The 19048-nt window shown below is 47.8% G+C and overlaps 5 protein-coding genes across 5 annotated transcripts; 4 read left to right on the plus strand and 1 right to left on the minus strand.

Annotated features, from left to right (window-relative positions):
• Positions 1-30: 30 nt before the first annotated feature.
• Positions 31-2812, minus strand: TERG_04256 (uncharacterized protein). The gene is made up of 2 exons (XM_047748225.1): positions 2069-2812; positions 31-2013 (listed from the first exon to the last, which is right to left on the minus strand). Exon 2 carries the CDS (start codon positions 942-944, stop codon positions 174-176), a length of 771 nt encoding a protein of 256 aa, XP_047604202.1. The 5' UTR covers positions 945-2013; positions 2069-2812; the 3' UTR covers positions 31-173.
• A 1241-nt stretch (positions 2813-4053) lies between these two features.
• On the plus strand, positions 4054-4737 carry TERG_12122 (serine/threonine-protein phosphatase 2A regulatory subunit gamma isoform; the record flags this gene model as incomplete). Its single annotated transcript, XM_047751129.1, has 1 exon — positions 4054-4737. The coding sequence occupies one exon, from the start codon at positions 4054-4056 to the stop codon at positions 4735-4737; it is 684 nt and encodes a 227-aa protein (XP_047606218.1).
• Positions 4738-4949: 212 nt separating this feature from the next.
• On the plus strand, positions 4950-5486 carry TERG_12123 (uncharacterized protein; the record flags this gene model as incomplete). The annotated part of the gene is made up of 3 exons (XM_003235155.2): positions 4950-5042; positions 5103-5273; positions 5328-5486. 3 exons carry the CDS (start codon positions 4950-4952, stop codon positions 5484-5486), a joined length of 423 nt encoding a protein of 140 aa, XP_003235203.2.
• A 40-nt stretch (positions 5487-5526) lies between these two features.
• Positions 5527-5877, plus strand: TERG_12124 (uncharacterized protein; the record flags this gene model as incomplete). The annotated part of the gene is made up of 1 exon (XM_047751130.1): positions 5527-5877. One exon carries the CDS (start codon positions 5527-5529, stop codon positions 5875-5877), a length of 351 nt encoding a protein of 116 aa, XP_047606219.1.
• Positions 5878-7439: 1562 nt separating this feature from the next.
• Positions 7440-19034, plus strand: TERG_04258 (uncharacterized protein; the record flags this gene model as incomplete). The annotated part of the gene is made up of 5 exons (XM_047748226.1): positions 7440-7506; positions 7591-7748; positions 7830-12814; positions 12941-18305; positions 18360-19034. 5 exons carry the CDS (start codon positions 7440-7442, stop codon positions 19032-19034), a joined length of 11250 nt encoding a protein of 3749 aa, XP_047604203.1.
• Between the last annotated feature and the right edge of the window lie 14 nt (positions 19035-19048).

The following is a 19048-nucleotide window of genomic DNA, read 5'->3' on the forward strand; positions in this document are numbered from 1 at the left end:
GCTTTTTTTTTTTTTTTTTTTTTTTTTTTTGACTTTGCAACGGTTTGTTGCCACTGCGTAATATGTTTGAACTCTCCGTGTAATTACTACCCGTGCTTTGATGTTTGTATCGTTCAATATAAAAACGAGTCATGGCTCCTACCTAAACGTGCTTGGTATAGACGGAGGCATTACTACTCCTTTTGGAATGCGATATCGACATCTTCCGCTTCATCGTAACCTCCCATTACTTCGTCGTCATCGTCTTCATCATCGTCCCGATCTTGCTCCTGCTCCTCGCCCCCCCTATCATCTTCATCCTCGTCCGGCTGATCATCCCATCTAACTCTTTTTTCACCCCTCCCGAAGGGCCCAGCAGCTCCCCTAAATCTCTCTCTCATCTTGTCCATTTTCCACGGCACGTTGCGAGCCACTGCTCGAATCTCTGTGAGTAAATGAGATGGCACGGGTCCCAGCCCATCCTTAGCCAGAGTTAGCTTATTCAGATCCTCCTCTGAATCTACATGGCTCGGCAGACTCAGCAGAGGCAATAACTCCTGCTCTGAAGGCCAGTCTGTTCGGCCCTCCATCATCATAGTCATCTTCATACGCATTATCGTGCGAACTATTGAGAGTGTAACGTTACCGTACCATCCACAGGAGTAAATATCACACTTTTCCCTAGGCGGATGAGCGTCAGGAGATGAAGGATCTAGTAGCCGGGCAAGTATTGGATCCTCAATATCAACTATCATCCATGTCTTTCCGTCTTTGGAGAGTGGTGGTTCGCCAGTCCAGATATGCGATCTAGCGAGTGTAGGGTCAGTGTTGTTTTCAAATGATAGGCGAGGAAGAGTATGTCGTCTTCCCGACAGAGGGGTGGTGGTAGTTGTGAATTGCGCGTTTGAGTCATTTTCCTGCTCTCGCCCCTCCGTCTCCGTTGAGACTGGGAAAAGGCGGAACATGAGCGTTTGGTAGATTCTGTAATCAGGCGAGATTCGGGGATCAAAGCCGAATTTGAATATGCCATCTCGCCAGGGTCCCGAGCGGAAGAGGTAGCCGACATATGGAATGGCGATACGAAGGGCATATTTTCTTTCAGGCGTGGGCAGTTTGTTACGAAGAGCACGACGAGTCCAAGCTGGTCTTTCATTAAAGAGTGCACGCAAGGCAGCCACAGTGTCGTGGACAGTCGGATCCTGATCTGACAGTGGTGGACAGTTTGGTTGTGGTTCCGTTGGCACCGCCGATATGTCGTAAGACACAAGGTGAGTGGGTATCTTTACTATTCGTTGGGTGTTGGCAGTTGTTACTTGGCCAGATGGGTCAATCGAACGCTTCACTGTTGGGTTTTGTCGGTAGCTATGGACTTGTTAGAACATGTTTTGGGGTCTTATTATGACGTAATGGAGTCTGCTTACAGATATTGGAAGGCTACGTCGTTGTTACTTAGGGCTGGGGGTGGGATGATGTCGACGTTGGATGTAGCCCCTTTTGAAAGGTCAAATTCAAACTTTTTTAGTTTTTCGTCTCCAAGACAGGGTCAGCAGACACTACGATTTATCGAACTGAACGCACTCATAACTTACACTCAAATGGTAATATCGTCTCTCGGAATTTTTGTATAAACGGGCTGCTTGTCGTTGAGTATGCAAAATCGGGCAGTCCTACATCCAGTCATTAGGCTGAAGCTGCAACAAGAAAAATTCGTGGACATAACACACCTCTAAAAACATGAGTTCGATTAACCTGGCCAACAACATCTACTTGGTAGCACCCGGCATCTTCCCGTAGACGCTGAAGAAGACCTCGAGCATCTAGCAGGCTAAGAGGCGTCACCTCCCCATCCTCATGACTATCAACGAACGGGTCCTGAGAACCTCGCTTCCGCCTTCGCCCAGTTCTCCTGAGCACAGTAACCTTAAGAAGAATATTGTTTGTCTGCTTGCTTGTAGATCTTATTGGCCTGCTCATGACATCTTCCGGGTTCAACATGAGAGTCAAAGGTGAGTCTCGATTTGACGCATCAAGCATCTAACGGGAAAAATTAGCAGGAAAATAGGCAGCAGTAAATGTTTGGTCGGCCTACCTCTGATATTGCTGCATGGCCTTGGAGGGTATCAATGGCTTTATCAATGTTTCTTACAACACATGGGTGTTCTACGCTGACAACGTCCTGTGGCGGCACTACATACCACGGAGCAGTACGCTCGCCACCAGCGTGTTCATGAGACATTTGGGTATCAATTGCAAGCCCGCTTGGTGTTGCTTTTTTTTCAGTCGTATAAAGCAGAGAGACAGGATCCTTTATTGATCGTATAGCCCCTTGTTGGTTGCTTGTTAGTTAGTTAATGCGGCAGGGAGCTCCTGGCACTGGGTAACTAGTTATAGTTGGTCCTTTGATATTGGGTCCTGCTCAGACGGCTGGCCGTGTAGTTGCTCTCGTTTGATGCAGTTTGCCCATGATCAGTGTCTCAGCATCCACTTTTCACCGTCTCAACTGACCTGCCCGCTGTACATATTCAGCGTCTCCTCTCTGTCTGCTTGCCTATCTTCGCCTTTTATCGTCTTTGCTGGCCATCTTTCAACTTCGTGCTGCAACGCTCACGTGACACCTTCAAACCACCCCCCCGGCGCCGTTTCGAGATGCGAAGAGCGTCAACTCTCTGGCCTGTCAACGAGAAAAGACGAGACTGAATGGCTGCTTCAAGGCTCAAACTACGCTGACCTCGCGCCCGTCGTGCCTCTGTCGCCTGCTGCTTAAGCACTGCCTTCACTCCCTCCGGCAACGAGATTCACTCCTCCTTGCCCAATCGCTGGTTAGCTACTTTCGCTGGGCCCCGAACAACGCCCCCCGCCCTTCTGGAAGTTTGGACAACGCTCGCGCTGCCAAAAACACACCAAGGAAGCAACAGAAAAGGGGCAAAAGGCTTCAATAGACGCGTGTGAATACGACTGTCAGGTCTGCTACTGCTGGCTCCGAAAGGCTCCAGGTAGGTCGTGCAACGCTGCTCTTCTTCCTGCTCTCCCCTTGCGTCTCATTCTCTTTGGTGGACGGGATGTTGTTTTGGCCCTGCGCTCCCCCATCCAGCCCGTGCCCTGCAACCTCAATCTGTCTACCTCGCCCAATGCTTTCGGATCCGACGCTGCATCTTCTCGCTGGAACACAATTAATTTACAGGTATTATATGCTTGGAATCAGTCAGGTCGCTAATCAGCCATATAAAAAACAATAGTTGACCACCCGCCGTTCACCTCTCTACCTATCCACCGTCCTCGGCTACCCATCGATTTCCCCCCATACCCTTCCTAAACAGGGGTAAGATTCGTGGTGGTTGGGCACGGGGCCAACGTTATATTTTGTTGATGCGGCGGGATTATACTTGTTTGTGAGCAAATATGAAGGGCTTCAGGCAGAGAGTTGTAAGTTGCGTGTCAACGGCATACCACCCTCTGACGAGACTACACACACCCGCCTGCTCTGTTCAGGGGGGCTTGGAATTTTCGTACAATGCGAGGGATAGAAGCTGATGATGTTAGCACGAGCAGCTGTCCCGCGCGAAGGACTCGAATAAGTCGTCGAAAAAGAAGGACTCCTCTTCTTCTGGTACGTTGTCTCCTGGGGCCTCCGCGAATCTTGGTCAACCAGGGCAAACGTTATCACCGGCAGGCTCGAACCACGGTACTCCTACGTCGTCCACAACCGCCGTCAATGAGACAAAGTCGAAACCCACCAGCTCTCCGGACAATGGAGCCGCCGCCGGAATCACCTTGCACCACAATGCTCCCGTTCTACCTAGTGGCGCGCCTAGCCAACAGCACTACATCCCACAGCAGCAACACATAGGAGGGCAGACGTCGAGCAATGGACCTGGTACGCCTACTCGGCAGGGGGTTCCCATGGCCCCAAGCGTGGTTATTAGCCCTAGTGCACCGGTATGTTGACTCTTCTCCGATGGACTGATCCTTTCAAGTTCCTCATAAGCGTCTTCGGAGTCCAGTTTTATTCACTTGTTCCTGTAGCTAACTATTGCTGTCTCATAGCACATTCCTCCTCCCGGAGCTGCAGAAACAATGCCGGGCGACCTACAGCCACCAAAGATAGGGCAAAAGCCGCACCTTATTGACAGATTACAGACCCCCAAAGATATCACCGGAGGACCTAGGCCTCCACGGAGACAGCATTCGTCACGCTTTGATATCTCAGACCAACGCCAGAGGGAACTAGAGAAACTTCCTGGGTTTCATGAAGTACCACCAAACCGGCGACAAGACTTGTTCATGCAGAAAATCGACCAGTGCAACATTATTTTTGATTTCAACGATGCAACGGGAGATATGAAATCTAAAGAAATCAAACGACTTGCTCTCCATGAGCTGCTCGACTATGTTGCCAACAATCGGTCGGTCATCACAGAACCTATGTACCCCAAGGTGGTGGAAATGTTCAGTAAAAACCTGTTCCGACCGATCCCCCCTCCGGTTAACCCTCAAGGAGATGCATTCGACCCGGAAGAAGACGAGCCTGTGCTAGAGGTAGCATGGCCTCACATTCAGGTTGTCTATGAATTCTTCCTCAGATTCATTGAGAGTCAAGATTTCAGCACCAACATCGCCAAAGCATATATCGACCACCAATTTGTTTTGCAGGTAAGATTTCCTCCCCATGCCATGGCGTACAGTCGTTACAGAACTAATTCCTCTTCTAGCTACTTGAACTATTTGATTCTGAAGATCCCAGAGAGCGTGACTTTTTGAAGACGACATTGCATCGCATATACGGAAAATTCTTGAATCTACGCTCATATATCCGACGTTCAATCAATAACGTTTTCTTCCAATTTATCTATGAAACTGAACGATTTAACGGTATTGCTGAGTTGCTGGAGATTCTTGGCTCGATTATCAATGGCTTTGCGTTGCCACTCAAGGAGGAGCACAAGCTATTCTTGACGCGCGTTTTATTGCCAATGCATAAAGTTAAGAGTCTAAGCATGTACCATCCACAACTGGCATACTGTATTGTGCAGTTCCTAGAGAAGGATGCCGCCTTGACAGAAGAGGTATACTTCATTTCTTCTTCTCCTCTACTCAGTATTTAATACTAATATGTTGGCTCCCAGGTTGTTCTTGGCCTCCTTCGCTACTGGCCTAAAGTGAACAGTACGAAAGAAGTCATGTACTTAAATGAGGTCGAAGATATCTTTGAGGTTATGGAACCGGCTGAGTTCGTGAAGGTTCAAGAGCCTCTGTTCCACCAGCTTGCCAAATCAGTCGCCAGTCCTCATTTTCAAGTATGTTACTATCGCTGCAGTTAAAATAATAGGCTTGTGCTAATGGTGTTTCAGGTTGCGGAACGAGCGCTCTACTTTTGGAATAATGAGTACTTCTGTAACTTGGTCGGTGATAATGTGGAGGTCATTCTCCCGATCATGTTTGCACCTCTTTATGAGAATTCTCAAGGTCACTGGAACAGGTATGTCGGGTGCGATACCATTCTAATATAATACTTGTGCTGACGCTGTCGTCTACAGAACAATCCATAGCATGGTGTACACCGCTATGAAAATGTTCATGGAAATCAACCCACAGCTATTTGATGACTGCTCTCACGACTACCGAGAGTACCAAAATTCTGCTGAGGCACGAGAAAAGAGCCGGCAGGACAAATGGGATCGACTGGCTGAAATGGCAAAGGCCAAGCGAGAGAAAGTTGAACTTCCACCAGCAGAAGGCTCCAAGTCTTCTGATGCAGCCGGCTCAAATGACGGTCTAGATCCATTAACCCAAGACAACCAGCAGCGATTAAACGCGCTTAAACTGCAAGACGACACCACTGCCAGCAAGGAACGGCGGAGAGAGGGTCAAAACTCGGTTAGTGCCTCACGCGTTGATTAAGCATGGAACGGAACCCACGTACCTTGCCTTGCTTCGCTCTCCTGCATTGTTCTCTTCGCTTCTTTTTCTTGTGCACTGGTTGTATTGTAAAAATTTCCCCGTTGCCCCTTTCACTTTTTTATCCTTCTTTTAGAGATACTTTTTACCTTTCTTTTTTTTTGATATCTGCTTTTTATTTTTTATATTTTTTCTCTTCTGAGCCGGCGTGATCCTAACGTTAGACATACGTTTTGAATTCAGAGGCGTCGCCGTGGATCTATCGATGATTCTCGTGGTAGTGGTAGTGGAATGGCTGGGACAGGTCGGCGGATTGTGGTGGGAGAAGCTCGAAGGCGAGGGGAACGGCGAAGTTCGCTCGGCAGCAACAGCAGTCCTGGGCCTTCTCATGTTTCCGTTACTCGTAGCAACTCAACTAGCAAGAGCATGCGGTCTGTCTGAAGCAAAGGGGTGTACTTTTTTTCTTTTTTCCTTCTCGCCACCCAACAAAAGGCGGCATGGAAAAGCTCTTCTTTTACACACAGGTTCGGTACCAAATTATCCAGCGAATTTAGACTAATGATGATGCCCCCGTTTATCTCATTCCTCCTTTGAAACAGCCGTTTGAAACCGATTGGCATTCTTCCCAGTAATACTTCGTTTTCATGTCTTTGTGGCTATGGATTGGTTCAGGACCCTTTTCTGTTCAATACCTATTCCCCTGTATTTTGATCTTATACATTTCTGCTTCCTATTGATATTGCTTACCTATCTATCCACTTTCTGGATAGGATTCTGGCTTGGCTGGGCTGCTCGGAGGAACGCCTGGGACAAATGGGAGAAAAAATCAGGGTGCGGAAGGAGTTTTGGAGTGGGACACCTGGCCTTTATAATGTTGACTGGCAAATGAAGTATAAACCTGTCTTACAACTGCCTTGCTCCAGTTTTTCTCTTGGTCTTTATCTCTATCACCATTTGAATCATTTTCAATTTTTTCTTTGCCATCTCGGACTCTTCGCTTTTGCATCGTCAATTTGATAGCTGAAGGTTTGGGGAAAACTACTTCACACAGCAAGTTTGCACTTCAAGCAAACACATTACATCATTATTATATAATCATTACGCTAAACTTAATTAGGCTAAAGTAACGATGCCACTAGACCTCTTTGGACACTAGCGCAGATGAGAAGTTGCGGGCGCGATCCCCCAGGTCCAGATGGTCTCTAGAGAAATTCATTTAATTCTCTTATCAACATTCTTCACTTCAGTATCCAGGCCCTTGTCCCTCCACTCTGCCGGCCGCCCGACCCTCGTTACATCTTATTTTCCGGGCATATTCACACCGACGACCTCTCTAAACCTCTAATTCCTCCCCCGTCCCTTTTTTCACGGCCGCAAAACCTCCTACAGCCGTCTTCACAGGCTTCCAAATTGCTTATAGACCCTCCTCAAGCCTGTCGAGCTGGAGGATCAGGAAACTGTCGTCTTGTGGGCGCTGAAAGGATTTTAGCCGGCCTGAGGGCCTGGCACCCGGTTGATATCAAGGTCGATTGCCTCGGGAATGCCAATTCTGGCTGCGCGCAATCATGGAACGCGAATCGATTGAGCGAAACTTCGACGCCTACGTGACAAAACTAGGCGATCCAAACATTGGTTAGTGACCTGTATTCTGGAGGAGGACTTTTGCCATATCGGGCTATCGTTTGCTAACAGAAGTCACGCGCTATCATGTTGTAGAAACTAAATTAAAATGCGCGGCTGCGGTTGAGATCCGTGACTCCTTGGAGCATCTTTGCTCGGGCGCTACATACCCCATTTTCCTGGCGAAACTATGGCCGGCGTTCAAGAAAGTGCTGAAGGGGGAGCCGGTGTTTATCAGCTTATCATTTGAGCAGGTGAGTGAGGAGAACTTGTCCATGGGGAAGTGGTATACCCTTTCATAAAAGAGGAACTGACCAGGCGTACTTTGAACTTAGAAATTACGGAATTGTATCCTAGAGATCCTCCACCGCCTACCTCTAGAGCTTCCGGAAGTTGAGCCATATGCTGGTGACATGGTTGACCTGCTCATAGAACTTGTGCGAAATGAGAACGAGGATAATGCCATCATCTGTATGAAAACTATCATGGACCTCCAACGACGACAAATCAGGGCGACACAATCGCGAGTCCAGTCTTTTCTGGAGCTCATCCAAAACATGTTTGAAGGGATGCCACAGGTTGTGCGAGATACTTTTGATACCCCTCAAGCTCAGACCTCCACTCCTGGAATGCCTTCGACACCCAACACGGCTGCTCAGAACTTCCAGTCCCCACGCCCTAGTTCTCCGGCTACTTCTGTATCTGACCTGGGCCCCGAGCAGCAGCAAACAAATCAGATGTTAGCGAAGGGTATGCATTCGTTTAAGGTACTCGCGGAGTGCCCCATCATTGTTGTTTCGATCTTCCAGATCCACCGCCACCCTGTAACAACTAACGTGAAGGTATTTGTTCCTCTTATAAAGGGGATATTACTTCTTCAGGCACGGCCGCAAGAGAAGGCCCACAGCGAAGCCAGAGCGCAGGGGAAGATCTTCACCGGGGTCAGCAAAGATATCAAGAACAGAGCCGCCTTTGGGGAATTCATTACCCTGCAGGTCAAGACGATGAGTTTCCTTGCCTATCTACTAAGAGTTTATGCAAGCCATCTTCAGGACTTCCTTCCTTCTTTGCCTGGAGTCGTTGTTCGTTTGCTGCAAGATTGCCCCAGGGAGAAGTCTAGTGCGAGGAAAGAGCTCTTAGTCGCAATCCGCCATATCATCAATTTCAACTACCGCAAGATATTCCTTGAAAAGCTCGACGACCTCTTAGATGAGCGGACATTGATCGGCGATGGTCTTACGGTGTATGAGGCGCTCAGGCCACTAGCTTATAGCATGCTCGCCGACCTGATCCACCATGTTCGAGAATCCCTTACTCGGGACCAAATCCGCCGCACTCTCGAAGTTTACACTAGGAATCTTCATGATGATCTCCCAGGAACAAGCTTTCAGGCAATGAGCGCGAAGCTCCTCCTCAACATGGCCGAGAAAATAGCTAGCATGGAGAATAAGAAGGAGGCGCGGTACTTCCTCATCATGATTCTGGATGCTATTGGGGACAAGTTCGCTACCATGAACTATCAATACAACAATGCGGTTAAGGCATCGAAGCTCGTCAAGCAGAATGCAGATAATTTGTCAGAAGGATACCTTGCTGATAAGAACCATCCTCCGGACTGGGACGAGATTGACATATTCACTGCAGCACCGATCAAAGCCACCAACCCCAGAGATAGGAATGCCGACCCTGTCAATGATAATAAGTTTTTGTTTAAAACTCTTATTACTGGTTTGAAGGGTCTGTTCTATCAGCTAAAGAGCTGCAATCCAGAGGATCTAAAACTAGATCCATCGTACACACCTGTTAACTGGGCGGAAGTTTCATTCGGATACAACGCTGAAGAAGTCCGTATCATTAAAAAACTCTTCCACGAAGGCGCGGGACTTTTCAGGTATTATGGTGCGGATAGCAAGGAGCCTGAAATTCAATATGCAAGCCCTCTTGAGTTTCTCTCTAGCCAGTATATGCGGCACATGAGCTCTGAGGAAAAGGAGCTTCTTGAAAGCTTTGGGACTATCTTTCACTGTGTTGATACTGCGGCATTCCATGAAGTTTTCAAGAGCGAGATTCCCTATTTGCACAGCCTTATGCTGGAGCACAGTGCACTGCTCCATCTCCCACAATTCTTTCTCGCGAGCGAAGCCACTTCTCCTGCCGTTGCTGGGATGACTCTACAGTACTTGATGGAACACATCCACGAAGTTGGGTCTGCGGATGTTGCCAACTCCCGCATTCTCTTGAGAATGTTCAAGCTTTCCTTCATGGCTGTCACACTGTTTTCGGCACAAAATGAACAGGTACTTCATCCGCACGTCACCAAGATTGTGGCCAAGTGCATTGAATACTCTGTAACTGCAGAAGAGCGGATGAATTATTTTCTGCTTCTCAGATCACTTTTCCGAAGTATTGGAGGTGGGCGCTTTGAGTTACTCTACAAAGAATTACTGCCATTGCTGGAGATGTTACTAGAAACTTTCAATAATCTTCTACTTGGCGCTAGGAAGACACAAGAGCGTGATTTATATGTGGAATTGACACTGACTGTCCCGGCACGACTTAGCCACTTGCTTCCATATCTAAGCTATCTCATGAGGCCGTTAGTTGTTGCTCTCCGGGCAGGGTCAGATCTTGTCAGCCAGGGCCTTAGAACACTCGAACTCTGTGTTGACAACCTGACTGCCGATTACCTGGATCCAATTATGGCTCCGATAATGGACGAGCTTATGACTGCTCTCTGGGATCATCTCCGACCAAATCCTTACAGCCACTTCCATGCCCACACCACGATGAGAATCCTTGGGAAGCTTGGTGGGCGAAATCGAAAATTCCTTAATCACCCTCCTGAGCTCTCGTTCCAACAATACTCTGATGATACACCGAGCATGGATATCAAACTTATTGGGTCTAATAAAGATAGAGCTTTTCCTCTCGATATCGGAATTGACCTCGCCCTCGGGAAGTTACTTGACACTCCTCCAGCCAATGCATCCGAGACCGTGCAGAAGGCAGATGTGTTCTACAAGAAGCAAGCGTACCGCATGCTTAGCTCTCAGCTCAAACTATACATTGGTTTCGAGCATCCACCCGATGATCTTGCAACACTTCTACGCCTCCAGGCAAACGACCTAGCAGATGGGAAGTTCTCTGGGACAGTGGACATCTTGGAAAGGTCTGATCGTCAATGCTCTTCCTCAAAGAGACTTGCGCAAGAGACTACCCTCAAGAAGTTATTGAAGGCTTGCATAGTTGCATCTACAATCCCGCATTTGAAACAATCTGCAACCGCCTTCCTAGCTGATGTTTGCCGCCATCTTACCATTATTGAAATCGGAAGGTCTCTGGCACAATCACGGCATATTCGTCGTCCTTTCAGCGTGTCGCTGGGCGAGGGCCCCTTGTATCTGGATACAAGGACTCTTGCTGATGCTGTAGTCGAATGTTTAGCCTCTGAAAATCCCGCGGTTCGTGACGCCGCTAAAGGGGTTATCTTCAACGTCCGAAGTGCCTCCGTTGTTATATTCGGCTCTGCAGAGAAGGCAGGAAAACTCCCATTCTTCCCCCATCTCGGTAGAACGCTTTGCCATGCTTGTCATGATGAGGAGTGGTTCACAAAGGCTGCTGGAAGCCTTGGTATACATCTTTTCGTTACGGAACTGGACTTGGGAAACGCTTGGTTGATCGACCGGCAAGTTGAATTCATTCGAGCCCTGATGTATGTGATTAAAGACACGCCATCTGATTTCCCTGGAGCGACTCGAATCCAAGCCCAAAAGACAATGGACTTGATTCTCCGGAAATGCAACGAGGGCGTTTCCAAAGAGGAACTGAAAAACGAACGGGGTCGAGTGTTGGCCTTGTGCGGCGTATTGAGCTACGAACTATCCCATATGAACAAACATGTTCGTCAAGCTGCCCAGAGTGGAATAGCGACTCTAGCAGCAACGTTAAACGCGGAAGTTCATGAGCTGATTACTCCCGTCAAGGACCGACTTTTGATGCCAATATTCAACAAGCCACTCCGTGCTTTACCCTTCCCTACTCAGATTGGCTGTATCGAAGCGATAGCGTACTGCCTCGGTCTTCGTCAGAACATTGTCACATTTAATGATCAGCTCAACCGTTTGCTAATGGAATCTCTGGCCCTTGCCGACGTGGATGATGATGCCCTAGCATCCAAACCAAACGAGTTCAAGACTGCTGAGCAGATCGTTAACCTTCGTGTCTCCTGTCTACGTCTTCTGTCAATGGCCATGGGTTTCCCCGACTTTGCAAGCGGTCCGCAGAGCCATAGCCGCGCTAGAATCATTGCTTGTTTTTTCAAGTCGTTGTATTCGAGATCCCCTGAGATCATTGAAGCAGCAAACTCTGGCCTTCGTGATGTACTCACCCAGACTAACAAGCTGCCTAAGGACCTACTTCAGAACGGCCTTCGACCAATTTTGATGAACCTTCAGGACCCCAAACGTTTGAGTGTTGCTGGTTTGGATGGATTAGCTCGCCTCCTCACCCTACTGACGAACTATTTCAAAGTTGAAATAGGATCACGACTTCTGGACCACATGAGAGTCATTGCTGATGAGAACATCTTGCAAAGAGCATCTTTCGGGCTTGTTGAACAGAATCCTCCCATGAAAATTGTTGCTGCTATCTTTAACATTTTCCACCTTCTTCCTGCAGCTGCGACCTCATTCATGGAGAACCTTGTTAACAAAGTCTTGTACTTGGAAGATCGGTTGAGACGGACATCTAGCAGCCCTTTCAGAAAGCCATTACTCAAATATCTCAATCGATATCCCCGAGAGAGCTGGATTTTTATGCAGGCCAAGTTCCAAGAAGAAAAACACGGGAGATTCTTCGGTCAGCTCCTAGCAAGCCCTGAGAGTTCAGCATTGCGTTCAACCATTTTTGCGGATTCCGAAACATTAATAAAACTTGCCTTCCTACAAGAAGAATCTCCCCGCAAAAATACCGCGGCAATCAATGGAATATACTTTGTCCATTCGATTTGCTCTCATGAAGCTACTAAAGGATTCTTGAATGCCCAGCCTGACTTGAAGCGACACCTCTTGAACAGTGGCCGAGACTTGAATTCTAAGCTACGCAATGACAGGCTCCCTCCAGACGAGCGGTTAAGAGTCGAACAAGCCCAAGATCAGTTGTTGGAAATATTCACAATTCATCTTTCGCAGTCCCTTGACGACCTTGATTTCCTGTTCGATCTTATCGACAAGATATCTGCCGGTGACTTGAAAACAACTCTTACGTTGCCAAAATTTTTCTACCAGTACATAATCACAAACTCATCCATTGCTTACCGGAGGTCCGTAATTTCTCGCTGCCTGGATCTTTACAACCAGCGTACCTCGTCCCAGAAATTGAAAACTTACGCCTTCCATCATCTTGTTAATCCCATACTTGCTATGGATGTGAAGAATACCTGGGACAGCCCAACCCCTGGTACGGGAGTTCTAGATCGGAGTTTGACCGATCTTATCCACAATCGACTATGGAAACCACAGCTGGGCGATCTTAGTGAAGAATCTGGTCAGCCTGGGATAGACCATTCCCGCATGGAGCTTCTTCAGCTTTCTGCATTGCTTATAAAATATCATCATGGCATCGTTCAAGAAAGTAGAAAAGACATCATAAAGTTTGCATGGAGCTACATTCGCCTCGAGGATACCATCAACAAGTACGGAGCATACGTACTAATCAGTTATTTCATTGCACATTATGAAACACCTTCCAAGATTGTCGTCCAAATCTATGTCGCTTTGCTGAGAGCTCATCAGAATGAGGGGAAATCTCTAGTCACCCAGGCATTGGAAATCCTGGCGCCTTCTCTTCCAAAGAGAATTCTCTCTGGCCCTGACCCTCGTTTCCCAGTGTGGGCCAGGTGTCCTCGTCGCATTCTAACGGAAGAGACAGCGAACTTACAGCAGGTCATGAGCATTCTGCAATTCCTTGTCCGACAGCCCGATCTTTTCTATGAGTCCCGCGAATACTTCATCCCTCTCATAATCCCGTCACTTGTCAAGATTGCAGGACCAACCAATGTCTCTTTTGATAGCAGAAAACTCGTTTTACACTTGATCAACCTTATTTGGATCTGGGAAGAGAAGCGAGTGACTGGATGGCGAGACCCGACTTCACCAAACTCAGCGAAACGAAAATTGGCCGAGATGCAGGCGTCGCCATCAATGAGTACCACGCCACTCCCGCAGAAAGAGCGTCCAGAATACACCATCCCCCTCGACTTGAGGACGCCCCTTATCAAGTACCTTGTTACCTTTGTCTGCAGTCTTGTTGATCGCTTCTCTGTACCTGCAGCGCGGTTCCGCGATCTACTGCCACCAAAGCCTCACCAAGCGCTGAATAACTATGGTGAAATTTGCAAGAAATCAGTGGTTTTGCTCCGACGATTCCTCTCTTCTGATTACTGGCCTGATGTGGATATTGACCTTTATCAAAAAACCCTAGAGCCTGTTTTGTGCAGCGAAAAGGCCGAGAAACCCGACGAAAAGCATGTTACGGCCATGGTCAACTCGCTCCAGGTTCTACGTATTCTCTTGGCCGGAAAACCGAACAGCTGGATTCTGGACCGCATGTCTACCATCCAGCATCTTGTGGAAAAGGCTCTACGATCCGATAATCCTGAAATCCAGGATTGTTTACATGGCGGCGAAGAGGAGATGGACATCTCTCCAAAGTTACCACCGCCCATCAAGAGAGTTTTGGATGCCCTGCCACAAGAAGAGCCAGTGGAAGAAGAAGGTGGTATGGATGTTGATAAGCCGTCCGCTGAATTTGTAACCTTTCTCTCAACGGTCGCCACTGAGTCAATCTCGAGCGGCAATTATATCGCTGGAATTAATATTCTCTGGACACTTTCGAAATGTCAACCTGCGGAGATGGACCAGCACATACCCCATGTCATGAAGATTTTTTCACAAAAGCTTGCGAAGGACCACGTCACTGCTTCCAACAATAACCCACCCGTAGCAAATCGGACCGCAGAACAACAGGCACAATTACCCGACCCCTATGAAGTAGAAATTGGCATCGATTTGATCTCGAAAACCATCGATTTGATCGCCGTTCGGATGTCAAACTTGGGTGACCAGAGGAGGCCTTTCCTGAGTGTGTTGGCGCAATTGGTTGAGAGGTCCCAGAATATTCCCCTTTGTACCAAGATTCTAGGGATGGTAGAGAAATGGATCTTCCAGCCCACGGAATCGTGGCCTACATTGAAAGAGAAAACAGCTGTTCTCCATAAAATGCTGCTTTTTGAATCGAGGACCGACTCAACAATGCTTGGGAAGTTTTTGGAGCTTGTCATTCGAGTCTATGAAGACCCCAAGATCACACGAACCGAGCTCACGGTCAGATTAGAACATGCTTTCCTAATTGGTACTAGGGCTCAAGACGTTGACATGCGAACTCGTTTCATGTCAATTTTTGACAAAAGTTTAACACGTTCTGCCAACACTCGCCTGAGCTACGTTCTGACCTCACAGAACTGGGATACCCTTGCGGAGTCATTCTGGCTCACGCAAGCTTCGCAGCTGGTGATGGGATCAGTGGATATGTCTGCATCAGTCAAGCTACACCCAGATGACTTCACAATTCCTCCTACATCTTTCATATATGGACATTCTGAGAAAGATCCAGCTAAGGAGAATGTTGTAGTCGATAACCACCTGGAAGCTCTAGTGGCAGAACAGAAGAAATTCTCTGCGGAACTTGGGGATGTTAAAGCCCGCGATATTCTTGAGCCACTCACAGAGCTTCAGCACGCGGATCCTGAAGTTGCGTACAAAGTCTGGGTTAGCTTATTCACGATCTGCTGGGCCTCTTTGACACGAGACGAGCGAATTGATCTGGAAAAGGGGATGGTATCACTTCTCACGCGCGAATACCACCATAGACAAATTGACGAACGGCCTAATGTTGTGCAGGCGCTTCTTGAGGGCGTTATTAGAGCCAGTCCTCGCTTCAAGATACCTCCTCACGTCATGAAGTTCCTCAGCCGCACGTTTGATGCATGGTATATGGCTGCTATAGCTCTTGAACGGTATGCGATTGATCCGGTTATTGACACGCCGGTGGTTCGAGAGAGCAACTTGGACGCTCTTGTTGAAATATATGCTGGCTTGCAGGAAGATGACATGTTTTACGGTACCTGGAGAAGGCGCTGCAAATTCGTCGAGACTAATGCTGCTCTTTCTTATGAACAACAAGGGATGTGGGATAAATCACAACAATTGTACGAATCAGCTCAGGTAAAGGCACGCACCGGTTCTATTCCGTTCGCTCAAGCCGAGTACTTCCTTTGGGAAGATCATTGGATGATTTGCGCACAAAAGCTCCAACAATGGGATATCCTGACCGATTTTGCCAAACACGAGAATTTCAACGACCTACTTCTGGAAGCCACTTGGAGAAACCTGGAGAATTGGCAAGGTGACACCAATCGTGAACAAATTGACTCTCTTCTAAAGTCGGTTTCGGATGCACCCACTCCACGTCGCACCTTTTTCCAGGCCTTCATGTCCTTATTAAAATTCCATACGAAACAAGAGACTTTACAGGAGTTTAATAATGTTTGTGATGAATCTATTCAACTGTCGATTCGGAAATGGCACCAGCTTCCAAAGCGGATCACCAACGCCCACATTCCTATCTTACAGAATTTTCAACAACTTGTTGAGCTTCATGATGCCAGCGTTATCTGCACCAGCCTTTCGCAGACGAATGAGCGCAACATGGATACAAAATCGGCCGAACTGAAACTCCTTCTTACCACATGGCGAGATAGACTACCCAATGTATGGGATGATATCAATGCCTGGCAGGACCTTGTCACTTGGCGACAACATATCTTCCAACTTATTAATTCTACATACCTTAGCCTTCTCCCTCCTCAGACCAACAATGTGGCAAGCAATTCGTACGCCTTCCGAGGCTACCACGAGACTGCCTGGATAATCAACAGATTTGCCCATGTTGCACGGAAACACCAGATGCCGGAAGTATGCATCAATCAACTCAGCCGAATCTACACCTTACCCAATATTGAGATTCAAGAAGCCTTTTTGAAGCTGAGAGAGCAAGCAAAGTGTCATTATCAGAACCCGAAGGAGCTGAATAGTGGACTAGAGGTCATCAACAACACCAATCTCAACTACTTCAATGCACAGCAAAAGGCAGAATTCTACACCCTGAAGGGTATGTTTTTGGCGAAATTGGACCATAACATGGAGGCAAACGAGGCATTTGGCGTAGCTTTATTCTACGACTTACGTTTGGCTAAGGCTTGGGCCGAGTGGGGCCAGTACAGCGATCAACGATTCAAAGCTGATCACTCAGATATTGATCAGGCTTGCAATGCAATAAGCTGCTACCTGGAAGCCGCTGGCCTGTACAAAAACCACAAATCTAGGAAGCTCCTCAGTCGTATCCTCTGGTTGTTAAGCCAAGACAACGATGAAGGGAAAATTGCAAGTGCGTTTGAGAATTTCAAGGGGGATACTCCTGTTTGGTACTGGATTACCTTCATACCTCAGCTACTTTCAAGCCTTGCACACCGGGAAGCTAGGCTATGCAAGGCAGTTCTCGGGAAAATTGCCAAGTTGTATCCTCAGTCACTTTTCTTCTTGCTCAGGACCAGCCGCGAGGATTACCTAGGCCTCAAGAAGTCACAAGAGCAAAAACAAGAAAAGCTCAATCGTGCAAAAGTCTCGGGATCTCCAACAACAAAGAGCGGTTCCCCAGAAGCCAAATCTTCTATGCTTCCAGATGCTGCAGCGTCCTCGAGCTCACCGAGGGCTGTAGCGTCTCCCAAGCCAACGCCCCCCGTGGCAAACGGACAGACTGCTAATGAAGGTGACGCGGCTCAAAAAGATAAACAACCTTGGGAATATGCCGATGAAACAATGGCAGGTCTCAAAACAGCTTTCCCTCTACTTGCCTTGACCATGGAGACTATGGTGGACCAGATACACAAGAATTTCAAATGCCCACCTGATGAAGATGCTTACAGACTTATTGTTGCTCTACTCAATGATGGCCTTGCATATGTGGGCCGTATGCCTACATCGTATGCACAAGACTGCAAACTTCCACATTCTACCGAAGCAAATATCACCCGTTTTGCAGAAACCATTCTTCCTGCACACATTCGAAAGTCATTCGAGGCTGATTTTGTCACCAAGAAGCCAACCATGTACGAGTACATCCATAAGCTGCGACGATGGAGGGACAAGTTTGAAGAGAAACTGGACCGCCGGCCACAATATGCCCACTTGGAGTCATTTTCGTCTCACCTTAGCGAATTCAAGTTCATGAAATTTGATGAAGTTGAAGTTCCTGGACAATATCTTGAACACAATGACAAGAACCAAAATTTTGTCCGCATTGATCGGTTCCTCCCCCATGTTGATCTAGTGCGTGGAATTGGTGTATGCCATCGTCGTTTGAGGATTCGTGGCCATGATGGCAGCCTACACACGTTTGCTGTCCAACATCCTGCAGCCCGCCACTGTCGTCGGGAGGAGAGAATGCTTCAGCTATTCCGAATTTTCAACTGTGTATTAAGGAAGCGTAAGGAAAGCCGTCGACGTAACATTTACTTCCACCTTCCACTCATGGTTCCTTTTGCACCGCATATCCGCTTGGTCAAGGACGACCCATCCTACGTCTCTTTGCAGGGTATATATGAAGACCATTGCCGCCAGACTGGAATGGCCAAAGACGAGCCAGTTCTATTCACAATGGAGAAAATGCGAGCTCTTGCAGAAGCAAAAGCAAATGTAAGTGTATCAAGTGTGGACAATCCAAATCTAACTTCAGCTAACTCTTGTCAGCGGGCCCCCGAGCAGGCTGGAATCCTTCGTACCGAGATCTTTGACGCTATCCAAAAGAAATGGGTCCCCAACACTATTCTTCTGCAGTATGTCCAGCAGACGTATCCAAACTTTGCAGACTTCTGGCTCTTCCGACGACAATTCTCGTACCAGTATGCTGCGATAGCCTTCATGACTTACGTGATGCATATGGGCAACCGATACCCAAGCAAGATACATATCTCTCGACGGACAGGCGATATCTGGAGCTCCGAGTTGATCCCAGCAATGAACTCTGCGAGGGCTATATTTTACAACCCAGAACAGGTTCCCTTCCGGTTAACACCCAACATCCAAACGTTGATGGGTCCGTTGACAACCGAAGGCATATTCGCTTGTGCTATCATGGCTATCGCTCGCTGCCTCACTGAACCAAGACTCGAATTGGAACAGCAACTCAGCATATTTGTACGGGATGAGCTTGTGATGTGGGCAAGCGCGCAGCAGCGTGTTCTCCAGCAGCTTAAAGATATGGTGCAGAGCAATATCGACTATATTGTGAACCGAGCAGCCAGCTTGACAAGTTCTCCAGACGGAAATCTTCCTGCAAACCAGTCGGTTATTGACCTCATTTCTCGGTCTGTCAATCCTCACAACCTTGCCCAGTGTGACGCTTTATGGATGGCATACGTGTAATCTCGTTTGACCCG

This window comes from Trichophyton rubrum (assembly GCF_000151425.1).
Source record: "Trichophyton rubrum CBS 118892 genomic scaffold supercont2.4, whole genome shotgun sequence".
NCBI lineage: Eukaryota > Fungi > Ascomycota > Eurotiomycetes > Onygenales > Arthrodermataceae > Trichophyton > Trichophyton rubrum.

Excerpts from the sequence above, each read along its gene's own strand:
- TERG_04256 (XM_047748225.1), bottom strand. The coding sequence starts at position 944 with ATGTTCCGCCTTTTCCCAGTCTCAACGGAGACGGAGGGGCGAGAGCAG.